Raw genomic sequence first — 20,782 nt, forward strand, 5'->3', positions numbered from 1 at the left:
TTCCCAGTAGTTAGCCGCCTCTCCCCAAGCGCCAGCCATGCAAAGAGCCATACAAACATCTTCTCCGCACTAGGGCATCTCGAGGCAGACACTTCACAACCCGCTCTTCACCCAGGCTGAAGGTGGAGGGTCCCTAGCGGAGCCCAAGACCAACATCAACACTAGTAATTTCTCCTCGGACAAGAAAGACGGCGTGGCCACTTATGGGGCGGGAGGAACGAGAAGAGAAGCAGTAATTTAAAAGACGTGAAGAGAAATGAAAAATAAAATTAGGTTACCCTTTCCCCCGGCAGGCGTGCCCCTCCTTCCACCCTGGTCACCCTGCACAGCCCCCCTCATAGGACCCCTGCATGCCCGCAGTCTCTTGGCCCCCAGTTGGTGCCCACAGCGTTGTGTCCACCCACACTTCCATCCACAGCTCTCGCCGCCCAGCGTCGCCACCACTGCCCTAGCCACCACACCCTCAACGCCTTCGCCTCTCTTTGCCTAGCGTTGCACAGGCCAAACCCACCACCCTGCCCTTGGTGCTGTCCGCCGCCCAGGGTCAGCCCGCCTCGTCACCCCTTGCCCCCCCTCCTCCCACACACACAGCAATCATCACCACCCCCATCACCACCATCGGCCTCATCGTCAGCACCATCTCCATCACCACCCTCATCAACTACATCTGGCTCACACAACCCTGGTCTCCATCACACAGAAGTTGCATTATGTCTCGTTTGACCTTGCGACGTTGGTACCAGCTTGGGGCTTCTTCGGTCTACTCTTGTTCGATCTCTTCACTGCCTAGCAGAATGAGAGGGGATGCTATGTCTCTCTCATGCCCTCCATGTCTTCTTCGCCATCGCCCCGCTTTCCCTCTTCTTTGTGCCTGCCCATTTTTAGACGCAGGAGCTTTGCAGGTTAGGGTTTAAGCTCCTCTCTCTCCTTTGCCCTGTGAGCGTCTTCACTTCGAGTACCTATGGCGGCCCCACCCCTTGTTACCGTCCAGTCTCCCGATAGGGATGCCATGACTGAGAGCAATACCCTCCCTGAGCTTCGTTCACGCCAACATGGCCAAGAACAAGCGGCAGCCTTATGTCTCTTTCTCTCTGCAAGCCAGACATGCTGTATTATATCATCCCACAGAAAATCCAATAATGGCCCTGGCCCCTTATCACTCACTTGTCCCAGTTCAATCATTCACGCTTATAACACAGAGTAGACATAAGCATTTCATCATGTTTTCATACAAAGGCCTCAACTTCCACAAGGAAAGTATGAATGAACAATTTTGGTTGGGAATGTATGAACTTGAAGGCACAGTACACGATGTCAAATATCATCATATGCATGTAAGTTAGCCAAATATGAAATTAAGATAGGAAATCATTCCACATCGCTTGATGTATAAACATAACTGAAAATTGTGAGTTTTCAGAATCCTTCTGTTTGTAGTATACATGTGATCATAATACGATTCAGGCTGACGACACTATCTGGCATATGCTTCAGCTCCTAGGCCTGCCTGTTTGAGCCTATGAGCATCTCCAATCTAGTTTCCTGCACATCCATGAAAACGATTACCCTCAATACATATCCATATTAGTACATAACACAAGTGCAACACCCTATCTATCATACAAACCTGATATTTATGCCTTAAACAAAGCATGAGAATTTAGAAACCATCAGGAGCCATGGAAACCATACCTGCATTGTGGGGTACAAAACTTTCCAAAGATTTGACATTCTGCCATGCCTTCTCCAAGACCTTGGCCTCGTACAAATTCTTAAGACCCCCAGATTCCACCTCCACAATCAGATGGTACAGCACCCCAGAGACTACTTGCTTATGTGCAGACACTAACTGGACAAAAGAAAGCTGTGAATTCTGCAAGGGAAAAAAACAGGAAAGAAAAACAGCAAAAATAAGTTACTTAGTTCTAAGACCTGTCTGTCTTTCAAAGGTTAACTACTGCAATAGGGGGCATGTAGGTTAAATGGTAGAGGGATTGAACTTGAGGACAAGATGTCGTGTTTGAATCCCAGCAGCCTAAACCCACTGGATGGTGTAACTAAATATACAATCTCTCTCAAACAAAAAAGTAGAGTTCCGTCGTCCGTCCAAGGTCCACACACAACAATGGTGTGCCTGTACTAGCGCCTCGGTTGCAGCCTCACGATGGAGACTGCTGAAAATGGAAAACTGCCACCAGAGGACACTCCCAAGCACAAATCCAAGCATCATCATCAGATCAGGCATCAGTACCATCATCTCATCATCATCATCAGCAGCACACCATCATAGCTTCAGCATCTACATTATAAGCATCAGCGGGAAGGCACAAGGGGCTGTTGGCTGGCAGCCAACCATAGTCACCAGAAACGTTTTGGGGTTTTTGACGTTTCAGGACAAAACATTTTGTCTTTCGGCTAAAAAACATGGAGGTTTCATAGTTTTTCTATATAAATACAATAAAATGGTTTAGAACTTGCAGTTGTAGAATTATTTGTAGGCCTACGTAGTGCTAGCTAGGCACTTAAAATATGGTAAAAGCTTAGCAATTGGGGAGTTGAGGAATTGTGACTCATCAAAAATTGGGCAATTGAGAATTTAGGGAATTGGGAATATTGGGGAATTTGTGAGAAATTGGGGGGGAGAGGAGGAGGAGGAGGAGAAGAAGAAGAGGTGACTGCAGATCGCGTGCAAGAGAGAGAGAGAGAGAGAGAGAGAGAGAGAGGATGTTTGGGCTACAAGTCGCACGCACGCACACAGAGAGAGAGAGAGAGAGAGAGAGAGAGAGAGACCAACATTTTAAAAAAAACACTAAGACAAAATTTTAAAAAAAGACTTTTTTTTTATAAACAAAAAAAAATCCCCGTTTCTAAAAAGCGTTTCGGCCGTTTTGCGGTTTCGGAGTTTCTCAGCCCAAAAACACAATTCTATGTGACTGTGCAGCCAACACCCTATCGATTGGCAGCAGAACCTCAAGCAGCAGGTGGCTAAGCACCCCAAGTGCAAGGCAGCAGTCGTGGGCAAAACAGTTAGCATAAAGCACAGCAGGTACAAGAAACAGCATGATTATTTTGTCCCACAAACAGGCCGACAGCTCCAGTAGCTGGCCGACTTGCATCCCAAACATATATATATCATTCAGTCATCAATTAGTAATGAAGTCATTTTTCAGCAAGTCTTGTTGGGGTTGGGGAGAGCTTGCATGTACACCAACACACACACACACACACACACACACATAGTGAGCTTGAACAAGAAACATGGGAGAGAGAGCTACTGGAAAAGTACTCTTTGTTGATAAGGTACAAACGTACAATGAGTACATATATAAGCCTAGGGCAAGGTGCTCAACACACGTAAGTGTGTTCACACAGGAAAAAACCTATGTCCAACTACAGGGAAAAAGTGTCCGTGAGTAAGCTGGGTTCACACTTGAACTAGCCAAGACTGCCAAAGCACTTTGACTGTCAGTGTAAATAATGGTAGGGGATTGCTTTCCAACACCAAGATCGGCTAATAGGCGTCGTAGCCAAACACATTCCACAGTAGCTGTAAAGACTGCCCTGTATTCAGCTTCACAGCTAGAAGTGGCCACTGTAGGCTGCTTCTTACATAGCCATGAGATGCATGAGTCACCAAGAAGAAAACAGTTACCACTGGTTGACACTCGTTTGTCATGGCAACCTGCCCAATCACTGTCTGTAAATGCAAGCAAGCATAATGTAGAAGAATTGCCATAGAACAAGGCAAAGTTTGCGGTGCCTTTAAGATAGCGAAAGACACGCTTACATGCTTGCCAATGCATAGTACTCGAACAATGCATGAATCTACTCAACTGAGAAACACCATATTGTATGTCCAAACGTGTAGAGCATAAATGGATAAGACATCCCACAGCCTGTTGATAGGTAGGTGGCAACATCAAAAGGCTCACCAACATGATCAAGTGACAGTTTTAGACCTGGTTCCATAGGAGTAGAAACAGGTTTACAATATGTCATGTGAAAACGCTCAAGGAGCTGCTCAAACGTATCTACACTGAGATAACATGATACCCCCCTCAAAAGGTATAAACTGTATGCCCAAATAGTAATGTAAATGCGCCATGCCTGTGACATCAAATGCATGTTGCAAATCAGCTTTAAAAAATGAAATATCACCCTCTTCAAGACCAATGACGAGCATGTCATCCACAAAGAATAAGGATGAGAACATTGTTCCCAATGTGGCGAACATAAAGTGTACTCTCAGCTGAACTATTTTGAAACCCTTTCGCAGTCAAGTATGCATGAATTTTGTGATACCAAGCACGAGGAGCCTGTTTAAGACCATAAAGTGTTTTATGTAGATGGCATACTTTACTTTCTGCACCTTTTTTAACAAAGCCAGGAGACTGAGATACATAAACTTCCTCCTGCAAATCGCCATTCAAGAAGGCAATTTTGACATCCAACTGATGTACATGCCATTGTTTGTGTGCAGCCAATGCAATAACAGTACGCATGTGGGAGCAAAGGTCTCCTCATAGTCAATGCCCTCACGTTGGACATACACTTTGGCGACCAAACGAGCCTTATTGCGATCAACTGAACCATCAGGCTTACGCTTGAGCTTGAAAACCCATTTTGTGCCAATAGCACGCTTACCAGGAGGCAAGTCACATAACTCCCAAGTACCATTTTTGTCAATGGAATTCTACTCCGAACGCATGGCTGTGTCGTGCACAGTGTGTATCTACCGTGTGCTACACACACACACAAGACTAGCTTCAAGGCTTGGGGAAGCTTGGAACTAGGCAGGCTGATTAGCGAGTTGGGCTAGGGATAGACTAACGGGCGGGCACCCAAGTATGGACGAGCGGGCACCCAAGTGTGGACGCCCGATGACCAGCCAAGAGCCTATAAAAGGGTGGCCAAGGTTAGTCATTAGTTCATAGAGTCTCGCGTGTCTTTGAGAGAGCTCTATGGTTTGTGCCTGGATCTAGTGCAAACATGCACCTGCTTTCTGCAACCAAGGCTGGCATCAGTCTCCAGGCCCGCGAGGGTAGCTTCGTGGCGGTATGGGATGTCACGAGACAGAGGTTGGTCGGTTCGTCCAACTAGTTAGCCCTTCTCGTTTGCTTGGTTTGTTTGCAGGTTTTGAGTCTTGTACCAGGAACGTTCTACGAGGTGATCTTGCAGGGGTTTTGACAGTGGTATCAGAACGAGCAAGTCGGTAGGTAGAGAGAAAGAGGTCAAAGAAAGGGTATGAGTTCGAGAAAATTGTTGTTTTTCTGTGCATACTGCTGTTTTTTCAGATTCAACAGGTTTTTTTTGCATCGTAGGAACCCATGATGGGGATTATGGTCTTTGTGTGTTTTTTCAACTGTGTGACCAGTTTGAGAAAGAGAGAAAAGAGATGAAAAGTATGTCGGCTGTAAATCTGTAAGAGAGAGAGAGAGAGAGAGAGAGAGAGGTAGCAATGGCTGTTGATGGCTGTGTGGCGACTGACTCGTTGCATGGTGTACTTGAGTAGCTGCACAGCCCTTATGCGGGAAGTAGCCAGCCGAAAGCGCCTTGACCTAGTTATTCGTACGTGTACGCAGGCAGGCAGTACACGTAGGCGTATTCATGAAAGGCATATCGAAAGAATCGCCTTTCAGACTAGGTATGGCCATTACGAGTTTCTCGTATTGATCCAACCACTTTCCAGCAAATGATGAACAATCTTTTTCGTGAACATTTGGGGAAATTTGTGGTTGTGTTCTTGGATGATATTTTGGTATATAGTCGTACTCTTGAGGATCACATTAGACACCTCACGATTGTATGCTAAATTAAGTAAATGTGAGTTTTTTATGACAGAAATCGACTGTATGCTAAATTAAGTAAATGTGAGTTTTTTATGACAAAAATCATTTATTTGGGACACAAGATCACTAGAGATGGGTTGAGCATTGACTATGACCGAGTTTAGAAGGTTCTAGCTTGGCCTATACTGCAGACGGTGAGACAACTTCGTTCCTTTCTTGGTTTTGTTGTTTTTCTTCGGAAATCTGTGCAGGAGTACTCTCAACTCGGCAGATACACTCCGCAGCACAAGGTAAGCATTGCAGAAGATTGAGCGCGTGTAGCCCGCTGCCCCCTGCGCCTCCCCCTTCGCAGTCGCCGCCGCCTCCTCCCCCTCCTCCTTCACCCGCCTGTCCCCGCAGCCCTTCCTCCCCTCCGCCTTCATCCCGCCTGCCCCCCTCTGCCCCCCGCCTGAGCCAGACCCTTCCGCCCCCGGCCTTCCTCTTCCGCGCCGCCCTCCACTTCCCCCCCCTTTTCTCGCCTTCTCTGCGCAGCCCCCCCCTCGCCATCTTTCTTCCTCCGCCTCTCTCCCTCCCCCCCGCCCGCCTTTTTCCACCTCCTTTCCCCCCCCTCCTTGCGCCGTCGGCTTCTCCGTCCCCCGTCCCTGCCTCTCCCTTTCTCCCTGCCTCAGCCCCCCCCATCCCCCCCCCCCTTTTTTTTGTTTTTTTCGGCGTCTTCAGCGGAGTGGCGTGGTCTTTCTTGGGTTCGTCTCGTCGATTCAGCCAGTACCTGGTCTTTTTCCCCTAGGAGGACTCCATGGCAACCTCTCCGTCAGCCCCGACCGATACAGGTCTTCGACTAGACTTCTCAGATGCAGAGCAGCAGCTTCTCGCGTCCTCCGTTTCCTCTTTGGAGGCCTCCTCCTTGGTTTGCAAGGTGGTGGGTAGCCGCCCAATGCGGAGAGAGTTACGCGACCTACTTCAGGGTAGCCTCATCGGCGAGACTGCCAGAATCGTCAGCGTGGATTTTTTAGGCCGCGGCTACTACCAGGTGGAGTTCGAGTCCCCACCAGCAGCTCAGAGGGTGCTGGCTCGGAGCCCCATTGCCCTACGCTCCTCTCGGGCGTTCTTGGCGCGATGGACACACGGTTTCGACCCATCGTCTGATCCACTGGCAGGCGCGACTGGATTCCCCATCACCGTCTGCTTTCCAGGTCTCCGAAGGGAGTACTTGCCCCTCCTGCCGGCCATAGGCAAGGCTTTCGGGCAGGTGGTGGAGGTGCCACAGACCGCGGCTTCAGTGGTTGCTCGGGCAGCAGGACTCCCGGCCATTCGTGTTGTTGTTTCGTCACCGGAGTCCCTCCCGAAGACGATCCTCCTCCCTTGTCTTTCTGGAGGACATCTGATTCAGCGCGTGGAGTATTCGGGCCTCCCCGGTCAGTGCTTCATATGTCGGGAGATGGGCCATCTCGCACGCTCCTGTCCCCGCAAGGGGGCTAATCCTTCACGCTTTGCTGCCTCTGGACCCCCTGCGGGAGACCCGAGAGGTGGCCATCCACCTCCGAGACCGGACATCTCTGGCTCGTCACAGCAGGCGCCACCATCGGACGAGCAGGCTCCGGCGGAGGACGCCGCACAGACTCAGGAGGCTGGAGGCTGGCAGGAGGTTCGCCGGCGGAAACGCCCGGCTCGCAGGGACCGTCGCAGACGCCAGCAGGCAGCGCAGGCTGGCGGACAGGATGGTGGACGGGCGACTCCGGCTGGCCCACAGGCACCTACCCGCATTTATGCTCCAGTCAGGGATAGGCGGCCGGTAGGTCCCACCCCGATGGACGAGGATTCAGTCTCAGTGCCCGTTGCTGAGGCCGATGGAGGAGTCTCCCACGTGGAGACCCCACTCCCGCCTCCCCCCGCGGGGGGCCCCGCCCCCTCCTTGGAGCAGTTCCCTGAGGATCCCCGGCCGCACTCTGCGACCCCCGGCTCCCCTCCCCCCCCACCCGGAGAGCACTCTTCCCTCCTCCCCCCCTCCCCCCCCCCGCCCCCCCCCCTCCCTCCTCCCCCGGCGGCCCCCCCTGACTCCTATCCTCTGGCAGATGCCTTTCCATCCTCCCCTCGCTCTCCCCCCTCCTCGCCGCGCGCCCCCATCCCTCCTTCAGCCTCTCCAGGATACTTCGCCAGACCACCCACTGCCCCGGGGCAGCGCAGCTGGGTAGGCCAGAGTTCAGTCCAGCGGCTGTTTCACTGCCACTCCGGGCCGGTGGAGATGGCGATCCTCGCTTCACCCGCCACAGAGTTCGCCCCAGCCTCCCCTGGGGGGCCCCCGCGAGTGATGGGGCTACCAGTGGATTACAGTTTTTTCAGGTGCCTCCAGCTGGATGCTGGCCCATTCGAGACTCTGGTCGCGCCCCTGCGAGTTTGCGTGGTGTGCCATCCCTCGCGTTCTCCTTCAGTGGTGAGCAGCATGGTGGCCTTCTCCTTTCCTCTCAGCGTTGCCCCAGACACAGCCTGGGATTGCAGCTCTGTAGAGGAAGTTCTGCGTGACCAGATACTGGAGTTTTCTCACCACTTCAGCGACCTGGGGCTCACGGATCTACTGCAGACCCGACTTCACTCAGCCCGCATGAGCCTGTTTGGTATAGGAGATTGGCGGGTGGATCCGGTCCACACATCAGTTGAGGCGGTGCTACTGATTCTCCTCCATGCCGCCCCGAGGGTGCAGCCTTCCTTTAGGTACTTATATGCAGAGGATTGGTCTCACGCCTATGCTCTGGATAGGGCGAAGGCGGAGTGGGGCTGGACTCAGACACAGGTCACCCTCTTTCTGGAGAGACTCTGCACCCGGACAGACTGATTATTCTCCCTCCAAGCCGGCGCCCAAGACTCCTAGAGTGGAGGGCAGATCATCCGGGCCGGCTGAGAGGGGTGAGCCAGTGGCGGCTTCTTCACTTGCCTCAGCTCATCCATGAGGATCCTCTCATGGAACATCCAGGGTCTCGGTGGACATCGCTGCCACATTGGTCGGGGCAGACTTCGTCAGGAGATCCAGAGGGCTCTCGTTGGAGGACCCATAGATATTCTTTTCATCCAGGAGCACCACCTTTCTGCCAGGCGTACCCGCATCTGCGGGAAGATCTTGCCAGGCAGGAGTCACACTTTTTGGTCCCCGGCATATGGCCCCCAGGGGAACCAGGGCGGAGTATGCATCTCAGTCAGCGAGCAGCTTCTTTCTGAGGTTGTGGACTCTGGCACTCTGGTTCAGGGTCGAGCGCAGTGGGTCATCCTTCGGGTTGGGGAAGACCGCATTGGCTTCCTCAACTTCTACGCCCCTAACGGGGCGTCCGGGAGAGCCGAGTTCTGGAGCACCATCAGGCAGTCCCTCCCCTTGGCAGACCACTGGTGCCTAGGAGGGGATTGCAACATGCTGGAGGACGCAGAGGATAGGATGGGGGGCAGCCAGGAGACCATTCATGGGCCAGAGCTAGCTGCCTGGGAGGAGCTAGTGCTACAGGTGAGAGGCCAGGATCCGTGGACTCTCCCGGAGTTTGGCAGGTTGCAGGGGAGTCTATCTTTCTCGCGCTCGGATAGACGAGCCACAGGCGTTAACCTTTCCCGCATCGACAGATTCTACATTGATGAGTGGGCCTGTGATAGAGGCGGCACTGTGGGCATACTTGCTGGCTCCTCCTTTTCAGACCACTTCCCAGTGCTTCTCCAGATTGAGGACCCTTCGAGAGGAGAGCGGGGCCAGAGCGTCCGGATTCCTGATTGTCTCATAGAGGAGCCTGAGATCGCACTCAGAGTTGAGCAGGTCTGGCAGGAGCTACAGTTCAGGAGAGGCTCGGCAGCCAGTGATCTTGCCAGTGGCTTGCAGGAGATTAGTCGGATGCTCAGACTGGCTGCCTTGGACCGTCTGGAGGCCTTCAGGGAGCAGGAGAGGAGCCTACGGAGGAGTTTAGCGTCCCTCCAGAGACTCCAGGAGAGAGATCCTCTGAGTCCTTGGATCTCTGAGCAGATGGAGACAGCTCGCACTGAGATCAGATCCATCGAGGAGAGGCGGGTGGAGTTCCGATTCCATGCTCGGTCTTCTTTTTGGACTCAGGCTGGAGATAGAGTGACTCGGGATTTCTTTGAGGCGACTGGGCCTCGCTTCAGACGAGAGGGTCTCAGGCGGCTTCGTCAGGCTGATGGCCAGGTTGTGGTGGATCCCCCCAGGGTGCGGGCGATAGCCACAGATTTTTACAGGGTTCTTCTCTCTGCTGAGCCGGCAGACGACAGGGTGAGAGAGGCTAGGGAGGCAGTCTGGAGCTTCACGAGACCGGTTGTGCCGGCCCATCTACAGCACTCCCTTCTCTCCCCCTTCTCGGATACGGAGCTGGAGGAGGCTCTTCAGGCATTACCGCGGGGCAAATGCCCAGGAGAGGACGGTCTTTCAGTGGCTTTCTTCCAGAGGTACTGGGGCCTCCTTCATAGGGGCTTCAGATTGGCATTCCAGGAGATTATGGAGACGGGAGTCATGCCGGATAGCATTGCAGAGGGGTTGATTCACTTGATCCCCAAAGAGGGCGGAGACAGACTGGAGATTAGACAGTGGAGACCGATCACCTTGCTAGGCACGGCCTACAAGGTCCTAGCTAAGGCGATCAGCAGGCGGCTTCAGCCTCACCTTCCGGACATCATCCACTCCACGCAGACAGGCTTCATCCAGGATCGGAGCATTCTGGATAACATTTTCTCTTTCTGGGAGGCTACGGCCTTGGCTAGATTTCGGCAGGAGGATTTGGCGGTGCTCCTTCTCGACTTCGAGAAGGCATATGATCGGGTGGACTGGGCCTTCTTGGAAGGCACTATGGAGAGGATGGGCTTCCCCCCTCAGTGGATCCGTGGGGTATCTGCACTCTACACTTCGGCTCATAGCCAGGTGCTGATACAGGGTGTGTGCGGAGAGAGGTTCCAGCTTTCGCGCTCGGTGCGGCAGGGGTGCCCCTTGGCGCCCTTTCTTTTTCTTTTTGTGGCGGAGGCCATGAGCACCTTCTTGACGGCACAGGATACAGGTTTGAGGGGCCTCCAGCTTCCCATCCGCACATCGGAGGAGCTCCTAGACTCGGAGTTTGCGGATGACACTGCTGTCTATCTTCAGGGAGGTGAGGAGAACCTCCGCCGCTTCGCCTCAGCCATGGACAGGTTTTGCAGAGCCTCGGGCGCTTTGATCAACTGGCACAAGTCGTGTGGGCTGTGGGTCAGTTCTATGCCCCCCCCGACTTGGAGGCCAGTTGATGGTTTTCAGTGGCTGCCCCCCGGCACTACAGTGCGTTATTTGGGCTGCTATGTGGGCATTGATATTTCTCCGGAGCAGCAGATAGCCCCCCTTCTTCTGAGCATTCGGAAGAAGCTTCTGTATTGGAGTACTGCTCGTTTATCTCTGGCTGGCCGCGTAGTGGTGGCCAACCAGGTTCTGCTCGCTACCATGTGGTACATCACTTCCTGCTGGGCCTTCTCTCGGGCGTGCATTGGCCAGGTGCAGAGGCTCATCAGGAACTTTCTTTGGTCCGGAGGCGATGGGCGACCCGCTAGGGCAAAGGTGGCATGGGCTGTGATCACTCAGCCGAGGGAGAGAGGCGGCCTGGGCATTGTAGATCCTATTTGCCAAAGCCGAGCTTTGCTTGGCAAGCTGGTAGTTCGTGGTCTCCTGCCAGGTGTTGAGCCGTGGAAGGAGCTTCTTGTTTCCAGGATGCTCAGCCGCACTCCGTCTCTTAGCGGCCCCTGGAACCCCAGCATCAGGTGGATCTTTACGGAGCAGCGCTCCAGAGGAGTGGGCCTTGGCTTCGAGGAGCGTTTTGCAGCCAGCCTTCTGAGGGCCTGGGCGCATCTGAGGCCGGCACTCTTCCAGACTCCCCCGGGCACCGATGAGGAGCGCCTGAGGCAGCCATTGATCTGGAACCCCTTGATTCGTCTCCCCAGTGGCCATATGGTTGGCTCGCGGTCTCACGTGTCGTGGGGCCCGTTGAGCTCCGGCCCAGCCCAGTCCCTAGACGACTGGATATGTTTTCAGCAGCTGCCTCCAGAGGCTCAGGAGAGGAGACTCAGTGGGATGAGGGGCAGAGAGTTGATGAGACGGGATATTGAGGCGGCCATCTCTCGGGAGTGGAGGACCCCAGTACAGGACCCTTCACCTCCACAGTGGATGGGTGTCTTTACTCGGCATGAGATCCTCCTAGCGGTCTGCGGCACAGCGGAGAGAGTCGCCCCACTCACTTTCGAGGTGGGAGAGGGTGGCCAGCTTCAGAGGTCACGACTAGATTTGGATGGGTTCCAGGGTTGTATCCTTCAGAGGGTTCGGGTGGTCGGCTTTCATCAGAGACAGTGGTATGTAGACCCCTCACCGGCCTCGATAGGGGAGGATTGTTCTTGGAGACTCTGGGCTTGGGACAGCAAGCCTCTTGTTCGCCTTCAGTGGGACCCAGGGGAGTGGTTTTGGCGAGATCCCTACTCGGCCCCTACCAGCCCTGCCATTCCCTTTTTTCAGTACACAGCGAGGCTGGGGCGGCGGATTCAGAGACACAGGATAGAGAGCACCCCGGCAGCGGCCGAGCATTGGCGGCGACAGGGGCTCTCCCCTGCCTTTCTTAGGGACTTTTGGCAGCGCCTTTGGGCCAGCTTCCGTCCCCGGAAGGTGACACTTTTTCTCTGGCTCACAGCGCATAGAGGATTGGCTGTGGGGGCTTGGCTTGCTTTTGGTAGACACCCAGCGTCCTGCCCTCGGTGCGATCATGCACAGGAGTCACAGCGGCACTGCTTATGGGATTGCCCACAGGCACAGCAGGTCTGGCAGCGCGCTCTCAGGATGGTTTTTGCAGGTTCTCCAGGGGAGATGTTGGTGACATGGGGTGCGGTAGCTTGGGCCACGGATAGCGGCCCTGCACTTGGATATGAGGACGCTCCTGGCAGTGTGACCATCCAGGTCTCTGACAGGGCGATGGCGGTGGTTCCGACGCCAGACTTCTCCTCGGCAGCCTCTCAGGAGGGGGTCGGGCAGAGATGGGAGTTGATCAGCAGCATGACGGCCTGGCACATATGGAGAGCCCGATGCAGGGAGGCCATTGACCACCAGACGACTCCACCGGCGGAGGTCATACAGGCCCTCTGGGTGGACATCATCCACACCTTGAGAGGACACTGGGGGAAACTCCAGGGAGACTCGGATCGCATGAGAGGGCGCCGCAAGGCTTTCCTCCGCACTTGGCAGCCTGGCCCTTTCCTCACCGCGAGGGACGAGGATGTCATTTGGCACTATCGGCCGCCAGTTTGGCTTTTCTCACCTCCTTCATGTATTACTAGGTAGCCCCCCCCAGAGAGCGGCCAGCCACGGGGGGGAGCTCAGGTGTTCATTGTGTTTTATCCCTCCTTGCGAGGTGAGCTTTGTAGCCATATGGCGTTTTCTCATTAACTAATAGAAGGATCTTTTTTCCGGAAAAAAAAAAAAAAAAAAAAAAGGGAGTACTCTCAACTCACACTACGGATGATCGACTTGTTGAAAGGTCGTGGACGTAAGTCGAATCAGCCTATCACTTGGAATAACGATCTGGATATAGCCTTCAGACTTTTGAAAGATAAAGTCAAGGAAGCACCTATCTTAGCATTGCATTTGTGCACTTAGAGATGATGGACTCCGATGCTTCATCGTCTTCGAGCGAGGAGGCAATTGGCTTCACCGCAAACGATACCCGGGAATGGATTATTGAGAGTGGTGCTTCCAGACACATGACTCCATCCCGTGACTTCTTTTTGGATTTGAAACAACAGTCAGGTCGCATTTTCATTGGCGACAACTCCACCATTCCGATACACAATGAGGACCGGATGGAGATTATTCTCGACGGCAAGGGGGACAAGCATGCCTCCCGTGTTCTTTACATCCCTGCTCTTGGTTTTCATCTTCTGTCAGTGCATGAAGTATGCAAGATTGGCTTTCGGGTGGAATTTGAGGAGCATTCAGTTGCTCTACGGGACCGTGAGACTGGCCAGCAGGTTGTTTGGGAAGGCGGTGTGGAGAATGGTATCTACAAGCTCTTTGCACTCTCCTCATTGACAGGTTCTCAAGTCGGAGATCTGTGGCACTTTCGTTTTGGCCACTTAAATGTGGATGCACTGCGGCGAGCTTTCCGGGACCAGATGGTGGTTGGCTTGCCAGATGTTGGCAATAGGCAAGGACGTTGCAATTGTTGCATACATGGTAAGTAGCACAGGGAATCCTTTCCGAAGCAGGCTTCCAGGCGGACTTCAAAACCATTGGAGGTGATTCACACTGACTTGTCTGGACCTCAGCAGACACCATCACTGGGAGGATCTCTCTATTTTATGCTACTTGATGACTGTACCAAATTCACGTGGGTCTACTTTCTTTCATAGAAGGACCAAGCTTTTGCACGGTTCAAGGATTGGCACGTGATGGTGGAAAAAGAGTCTGAATTGCAGGTAAAGACTCTCAGGGCTGACAAAGGGGGTGAATTCTCCTCGAATGTATTTCTAGGATTTTGTGCATATCATGGCATCAAGAGGGAACTGGCCAATACAGGATCAGCTTCAAAGAATGGAGTTGTAGAATGCAAAAACATGACTGTGGTGGACATGGCGAGGACCATGCTGGAGCATCATGATCTTCCTCGTCCACTTTGGGGAGAGGCTGTGGCAACGGCTGTCCATACTCTCAACCGGTCTCCAACGACTTCAGTACCTAATATGACTCTGTTTGAGACATACTTTGGCAAGAAACCTGATGTCTCGCACTTCCGTGTTTTTGGGAGTGATGCGTATGTACATATTCCGAAGAAGCAGAGGGGGGAAGCTTGACTCCAAATCCCGGAAGCTTATATTTGTGGGGTATAATTCTCTTTCCAAGGGATACAAATTGTATGATCCAGATAGGAATGAGATTGTTGTCAGCCGGGATGTCGTCTTTGATGAGCATGTTCCGGTATCCACTGTCGAGGAGCCGCCACTTCTTGGAGATCCAGAAGAGTCTGATGATGATTCCCAAACCATTGTTCCAGTTGATCAACCTCAGTCAGTAGTACAGGAGGTTGAGCAAGTAGCTGGAGTAGAGCCCCCGCAATGGCAGGAGGCTCCACGATCTGTTCGAGTACCCAGGTGGTTGTTGGACACCCTTCGGGAGTCAGGTGTCACGGAGTTACCCTCCAAGTGGACCACAGAGGACGGCCCTCGAATATCACACAGAGTCCGCGACAAAAGCAATACAGCGGAGCTTCTTCAGGTAAACTATGCTTTGATGTCTCGTATTATGCGGGACAAGGAGCCCACTTCCGTTAAGAAAGCCCTTTCACAGGATACTTGGAGGAAAGCCATGTAGGTGGAACTTCATGCCATCGAGAAGAACAAAGCATGGGAGTTGGTACCGAGGCCGTCGAAACGGTCAGTCATTGGTGTCAAATGGGTCTTTAAGACCAAATATGCGTCAGATGGGTCGGTGGACAAACACAACGCCAGACTTGTGGCTAAAGGTTATGCTCAACGGCCAGGCATCAACTACAAGGATACCTTTGCACCAACAGCACGGATGACCACGATTCGGACCGTTCTTGCCCTTGCTTCTTCTCAGAGGTGGCCAGTGTATCAGATGGATGTAAAATCTGCGTTCCTTAATGGTGACCTGCAGGAGGAGGTGTATGTTGAGCAGCCTGCAGGCTTTGTTGTTCCAAGATCAGAAGGGATGGTTTACAGGTTACGTAAGGCCTTGTATCGTCTTAAGCAGGCTCCCAAGGCTTGCAATCAAAAGATCGATTCCTTCTTTGTTCGGACTGGTTTTCAGAGATCGGTTGCAGATCCCAACCTGTATCTCTTTCGGGAACGCGGCATGGTTACGATTATCATCCTTTATGTGGATGATCTCATTCTCACCAGCGGTCATGTGAAGCACATTGGCGTGACAAAGGTTGCCTTGTCAAAGGAGTTTGAGATGACCGAACTAGGCTTACTCCACTTCTTTTTGGGGTTGGAGATCTGGCAGACCCAAAGGGGGTTTTTTTGTCTCTCAACAGTGGTATGTTCATGAGTTGCTTGAGGCCTTTGGGATGGAGAACTGCAAGCCTATTACTTCGCCGATGGACCCAGGTCCTGCACCTTCTGTACAGATATGTCTACGTGGCATCCAAGTGCGGGATGCACGCGATATCCCCTTCTGCTTAACTTCACGGAAGCTGCATAGCCTCCAAATAATCCGTCAATAACGCCCGATAGTCATCGAGAAACTCTTTGTCAAGCCATACCGCTTCGTGGGTCCCTCGGTCTTGAAACTTCGTGAGGAACTGTTTGTGTCTTCGGCCTGAGCCATGCTTCAGAAGGATCTGTTCTAGAACCATAACTTCTGCTTCATCCACAATATCTGGTTCCACCTCATCTTTAACTTCTGAAGGGATCGGACTTGCATATGGCTTTAACCAATTGACGTGAAACACATCGTGCATAGTCTAACTTGGAGGTAGATTCAACTGCATGGAAACCTCATTAATCTTTTTCCCGATGGGAAAGGGTCCGAAGCTCCTGAAAGACAACTTTGGGCATCGCTTGCCCACCTGCTTCTCAACCTTTGCTTCATAATCTGAAGATAAACCCAATCCCCCTCCGAAAACTTCATATCCCTGCGGTCTTTATTGGCCTGTCGAGTGTAGGCCTCTTGCACTTTAGCCAACCTGTCTTTTACTGACTCTAAAATCTCCTGGTAAGACTCCGTCACTTTGTTCGCTTCAGGTACTGAAGACGAGGTCTTGGTCAACAACGACTGGAAAGGTCTTCCAAATGCTCCCTCATATGGAGTCCAGACAGGCCGTACAGGAGTTTCCTCCCGTCTTTTGAGCTAGTCGACGACTGTTTTCTCTCTCCTCTGGTTGCACACAGAACTGTAGCAGTACTACTCTCTTTACTGCTGGCTATCCTCAGCCTGTCTTCCAATGACGAGGCCATTCAGCAGCTAGTCGTGGCTGGTCAACAGAGTCTTTTGCCTCCAAATCTAGCCGCCTTCTATCCAAAAAGCAGCCATACATCTGATTCATGTGATAGCTACTTGTGTTTTCTCTCTCTATCAGTTCTGGCCGTGCAACAGGCAAGATTCGGGGCTGATTCGTGAACTGTTTTGAGACAGTTTTGGACAATTATTGGTGTTTTTTGTTTTGGATAGAGGTCTAGGCATAAGCCTTGTTGATGCTTTGTGGAAAACCTGGTGCTATATGCACCGTCACCTTGAGTTCTTGTAAAAGCTTCTACTAAATAAAGAAGGGGTTGGCTATTCCGGCTTAGTGCGGTGTCTCTATATTTTTGTGGCTTTCTACTGTGTTTCATCATACTCTGTTTGCATATCTAAAGTGTTTGTCTACTGTTCCAAGTCCCCATTCGGTTACAGTGGTATCAGAGCGCAACTTTTCTAGATTGCTTGGAGAAGGGCAAAGATTTTGGGAAGACCCCGAAAATTCTTTTAGTTCTCTTTCACTTCTATCGTATGGACAAAACAGCTTTGTTAGGGTACGATCTATAGTCACACGGAATGGCAATTCTCAATCTTTTCCGTCCCCGTTCCCCGTCCCATGTGATTGGTGGAAGGATCGTGTTGAGGACGCTACATGGGAGACATTGACTACCCTTCAGAGAGATTACCTTGAGTTTTTATTGAGCTCAGGAGTTATCTCTTAGAGGAAGGGGAGTATGTCATGTGCACCGAGTATATCTACCGTGTGCAGCAGGCACACAAGACTGCTTTGAGGCTTGGGGTAGCTTGGAGCCAGGCAAGCAGATTGGCGAGCTGGGCTGGGGATGGACTGACGGGCGGGCACCCATGTGTGGATGCCCGGTCACCGGTGACCAGCCAAGAGCCTACAAAAGGGTGGCCAACGTCGGTCAGTCCGTCAGAGTCTCGCAAGGCTATGCGAGAGCTCTGCGGTTAAGAGCCTAGATCTAGTGCAGACGTGCACTTGCTTCATGCAACCGAGGTCGGCGGCAATCTTGAGGCCCATGAGGGTAGCCTCATGGTGGTATGGGACGTCATGGGGTAGAGACTGGTCGGCACGTCTAGCTAGTCAGCTCAACTCGTGGCTCAGTGGGGACATCCAAGACTTGTGGGTTTTGCCCACGGCTATCATGATTGGGTGGTGAGTCACGCCCGCACCCCCCTCATGGTTTTATGGCTTTGTTTTGCAGGTTTGGAGTCTTGTTGCAAGTATGTCCTCCGAGGAGTCCCTTGGAGGCTTGACACTCCTTTTGGTAATATAATCTAAAGGGAGGGGGGTTGTCCCATCTTCGGCCCCTACTGTGATATACCATGGACATATTTCATTTGTTGTTAAGTAGAGGTGGAAGGCCCAAAGCCTGATCCGCTTGGCTTTGTGCTCGGAGTACACCGGCAGTGCAAAATTAGATGGGTTGTGCTGCTTTTAGCGATATTAATCTTGTTTACAGTTAATTGGTTCCAAGGTACTCTCTGGCCCGTTATTACAGTAGTGAAAGGCAATAATTGTGACTTGTCTAGTTCCATCTCAAGACAGGGATGAGGACCACATTTCTTGTTTGGATATGTTTTTGGTCCCCTTCTAGCACCCAAGCTATGTGAATCTGGTCAAAAATAAATTAAAATGTCAAATCTAGACTTCATCTCGATATGTACACTGAAATAAGATGCCATGAGGTAGGATCGTGATGATGGGAAAAGAAGAAAGAGTCTCCTAAGGCCTTCCATTGTGATGTGGAGATAGAATGCAACATAAAAATACCAAAAATGATGGGTGCCTTGTGTTTGTCTGCTAGGTAGACATCCTCTTCACTCCTATAGTAATTGATTCGCTTCGTCCTCGTGTGAGTGGCATGCCTCACAAGCCCTGAGTGTTTCATCATTAGCAATGAAACCCTTGCTGTTCTTGATGAATGAATCTTCTAGGAGACAGCTGGGTACTATTCACCTCCAGTGTATCAGATTTTCCATCTTTAACCCAGCCTACATTCTATAGTTTCGTTTTTAGTGCATAAATGTACTGCAAAATTAATGATTATTTAAAATAAATCAAAAATAAGATTCGTGTTTTGTACAATTGTACTAAACAAAATAATCATTACTTATATTACTAATCAAAAACACTTTTTTTTAATTGACGTAACATCCTTTCAGTGAGTTTATCACGTGCGTTCAGCCCTATGGGGATGCCCACCTTTCAATGCTCTTCGTAGAATCTCTCTTTCCCTGAGGGCAGGCTTCTCGTACGACGTAAACTGTGAATTTATCACAGTTTACAGCTTGGATAATGTTTTGAAATCGGCAGAGGTCATAGAACGGCTATACAAAGAACGCATAAAACTAGGGTTTCCTGACATCCATTGTGGGAAATAACCTAAACCTAAATACACAGAAACCCTAACCCTAGATGGGAGAAAACACCAAATAGCGTAAATGATTGGACTAACCTGGCGGGTGTTGTGCTGATCGACAGCAAACTTGGCGACATCGACGAGCTGCGGTGTATGTTCGACTTGCTTTTTTCCTCCCAGAGTAGCCATGGCGTTAAGTGAAAAGCAATAAGAAAGAAATGAACGATACTTGAGGAAGAGGCACATATTTATGCATATTGTAAAAGAAGCCACGTGACAATGGCGTGGGATCCAAGTTAGGCTATGATGCTAGAGCACTATTTTTTCAAGGAATAATATTAACCAGGCGAGGTGGGCTATGATGTTGCCTTGACTCTTCTGAGTTGCATCCACACACTTGTGACGAGGAGTCGAGGACATCTCCGGCAATGGCCACACTCCTTGGCACCTTGTGAAATCAAAACCCAACAAGAACCTTTGATTTGCAAACTAGCCCTCGGCCTTGATGGCAAGGTAGGGTTGTCCATGGAGACAATTTGCGGGTGGAATGTTTTGATTGCCACCAAGAGTCCATCTTCGACACTCTATACACACGAGCTCGCACAAGGATCTTCATCTCATGGCAGCCCACTCAATCAACAAATGATCTGTGCATAATATAAAACACACTACTACTTTACCTAAGCTAAAGTGATGCCTAACTAAGATGAATCCATTGTGAATCTAAAAGTGTGGAGCTACATGCCCATACGTATGCTCATACCCACCATGACATTACACACGCTCATCGAATTGATTCTTCTCAACATTTGTAGGATGTTGTACAATCGACTATAAAGCTTAAAAGTGATTTAATTAAATATAGGCTCCTACAACTTCGTTTATTCTTACATTAAATCCATTCACAAAAAATAGTGAAAGATGTATACTCCTATCTCTGTAAGGAGGATCACCAAAGACTCAATTAGTAATGTGTATACCTTGGTCATTGTATTATGAAATTATTGTGATTGCTTGGCTCCATGGGATCTCCCTTGAGAGGTTCACACAAAGAAAAGTGTTAGAATATCAGGTCAGCATGTGTGTTCCGTTTATTGGTGAGGGGAGGCAAGTGTCTCCACATTATTGATTTTACTTATTGCTACTAGGCATCATCTTTTAAAGTAATTAATTGTTATTTTAATCCTATGTTATGATCCTCCTTTGCTTCTCGTTGACTTCAAACTTGGAATTAAGCTAAGCTAGGTAGGATTAGCTAGTTAAACAAGCTCAAAATAAGAGTATTTAGAGAGAGAGAGAGAGAGAGAGATTTCAACTTTCCAAGATCTAAACTATCCTCTATTTTGTAGTTGTAGTTGCAATAAGACCTTTTTAAGACTCAAGAAACTATCTCTAGTGGCAATTGTAGCTTTAATCCTATGTTCTAATCCTCCTTTGCTTCTCGTTGACTTCGAACTTAGAATTGAGCCAAGCTAGGTAGGATTAGCTAGCTAAACATGCTCTGATTGTGAATTTTTAGAGTAGAGAGAGAGAGAGAGAAAGATTTCAACTTTCCAAGATCTACACTATCCTCTATTTTCTAGATGTAGTCATAATAAGACCTCTTTAAGACTCAAGAAACCATCTCTAGTGGCAATCATAGCTTATTGTGCTCTCTA

The 20,782-nt window shown here is 50.7% G+C and overlaps 1 protein-coding gene across 2 annotated transcripts; it reads right to left on the reverse strand.

The window, feature by feature from the left end:
- Nucleotides 1–1,329: 1,329 nt before the first annotated feature.
- LOC147636346 (cysteine proteinase inhibitor A-like) lies at nt 1,330–19,381 on the reverse strand. Of its 2 annotated transcripts, none has more exons than XM_086801778.1 (3): nt 19,221–19,381; nt 1,693–1,873; nt 1,330–1,534 (listed from the first exon to the last, which is right to left on the reverse strand). In XM_086801778.1, the coding sequence occupies exons 1-3, from the start codon at nt 19,368–19,370 to the stop codon at nt 1,518–1,520; spliced, it is 348 nt and encodes a 115-aa protein (XP_086657904.1). In that variant the 5' UTR covers nt 19,371–19,381; the 3' UTR covers nt 1,330–1,517. The 2 variants fall into 2 exon arrangements, with proteins under 2 accessions (XP_086657904.1, XP_086657905.1); XM_086801779.1 differs by having other exon boundaries at nt 1,330–1,542.
- Between the last annotated feature and the right edge of the window lie 1,401 nt (nt 19,382–20,782).

The sequence above is a fragment of the Cibotium barometz genome, chromosome 8 (assembly GCF_041138505.1).
Source record: "Cibotium barometz isolate CiBa-2024 chromosome 8, ASM4113850v1, whole genome shotgun sequence".
Taxonomy (NCBI): Eukaryota; Viridiplantae; Streptophyta; class Polypodiopsida; order Cyatheales; family Cibotiaceae; genus Cibotium; species Cibotium barometz.

Bases quoted from the DNA above. Each gene is read 5' to 3' on its own strand.
- LOC147636346 (XM_086801778.1), bottom strand. From the start codon at position 19,370: ATGTGCCTCTTCCTCAAGTATCGTTCATTTCTTTCTTATTGCTTTTCA. The intron at 1,874-19,220 runs GTTAGTCCAATC...TTTCCCTTGCAG, and splicing joins ATCAGCACAACACCCGCCAG to AATTCACAGCTTTCTTTTGT.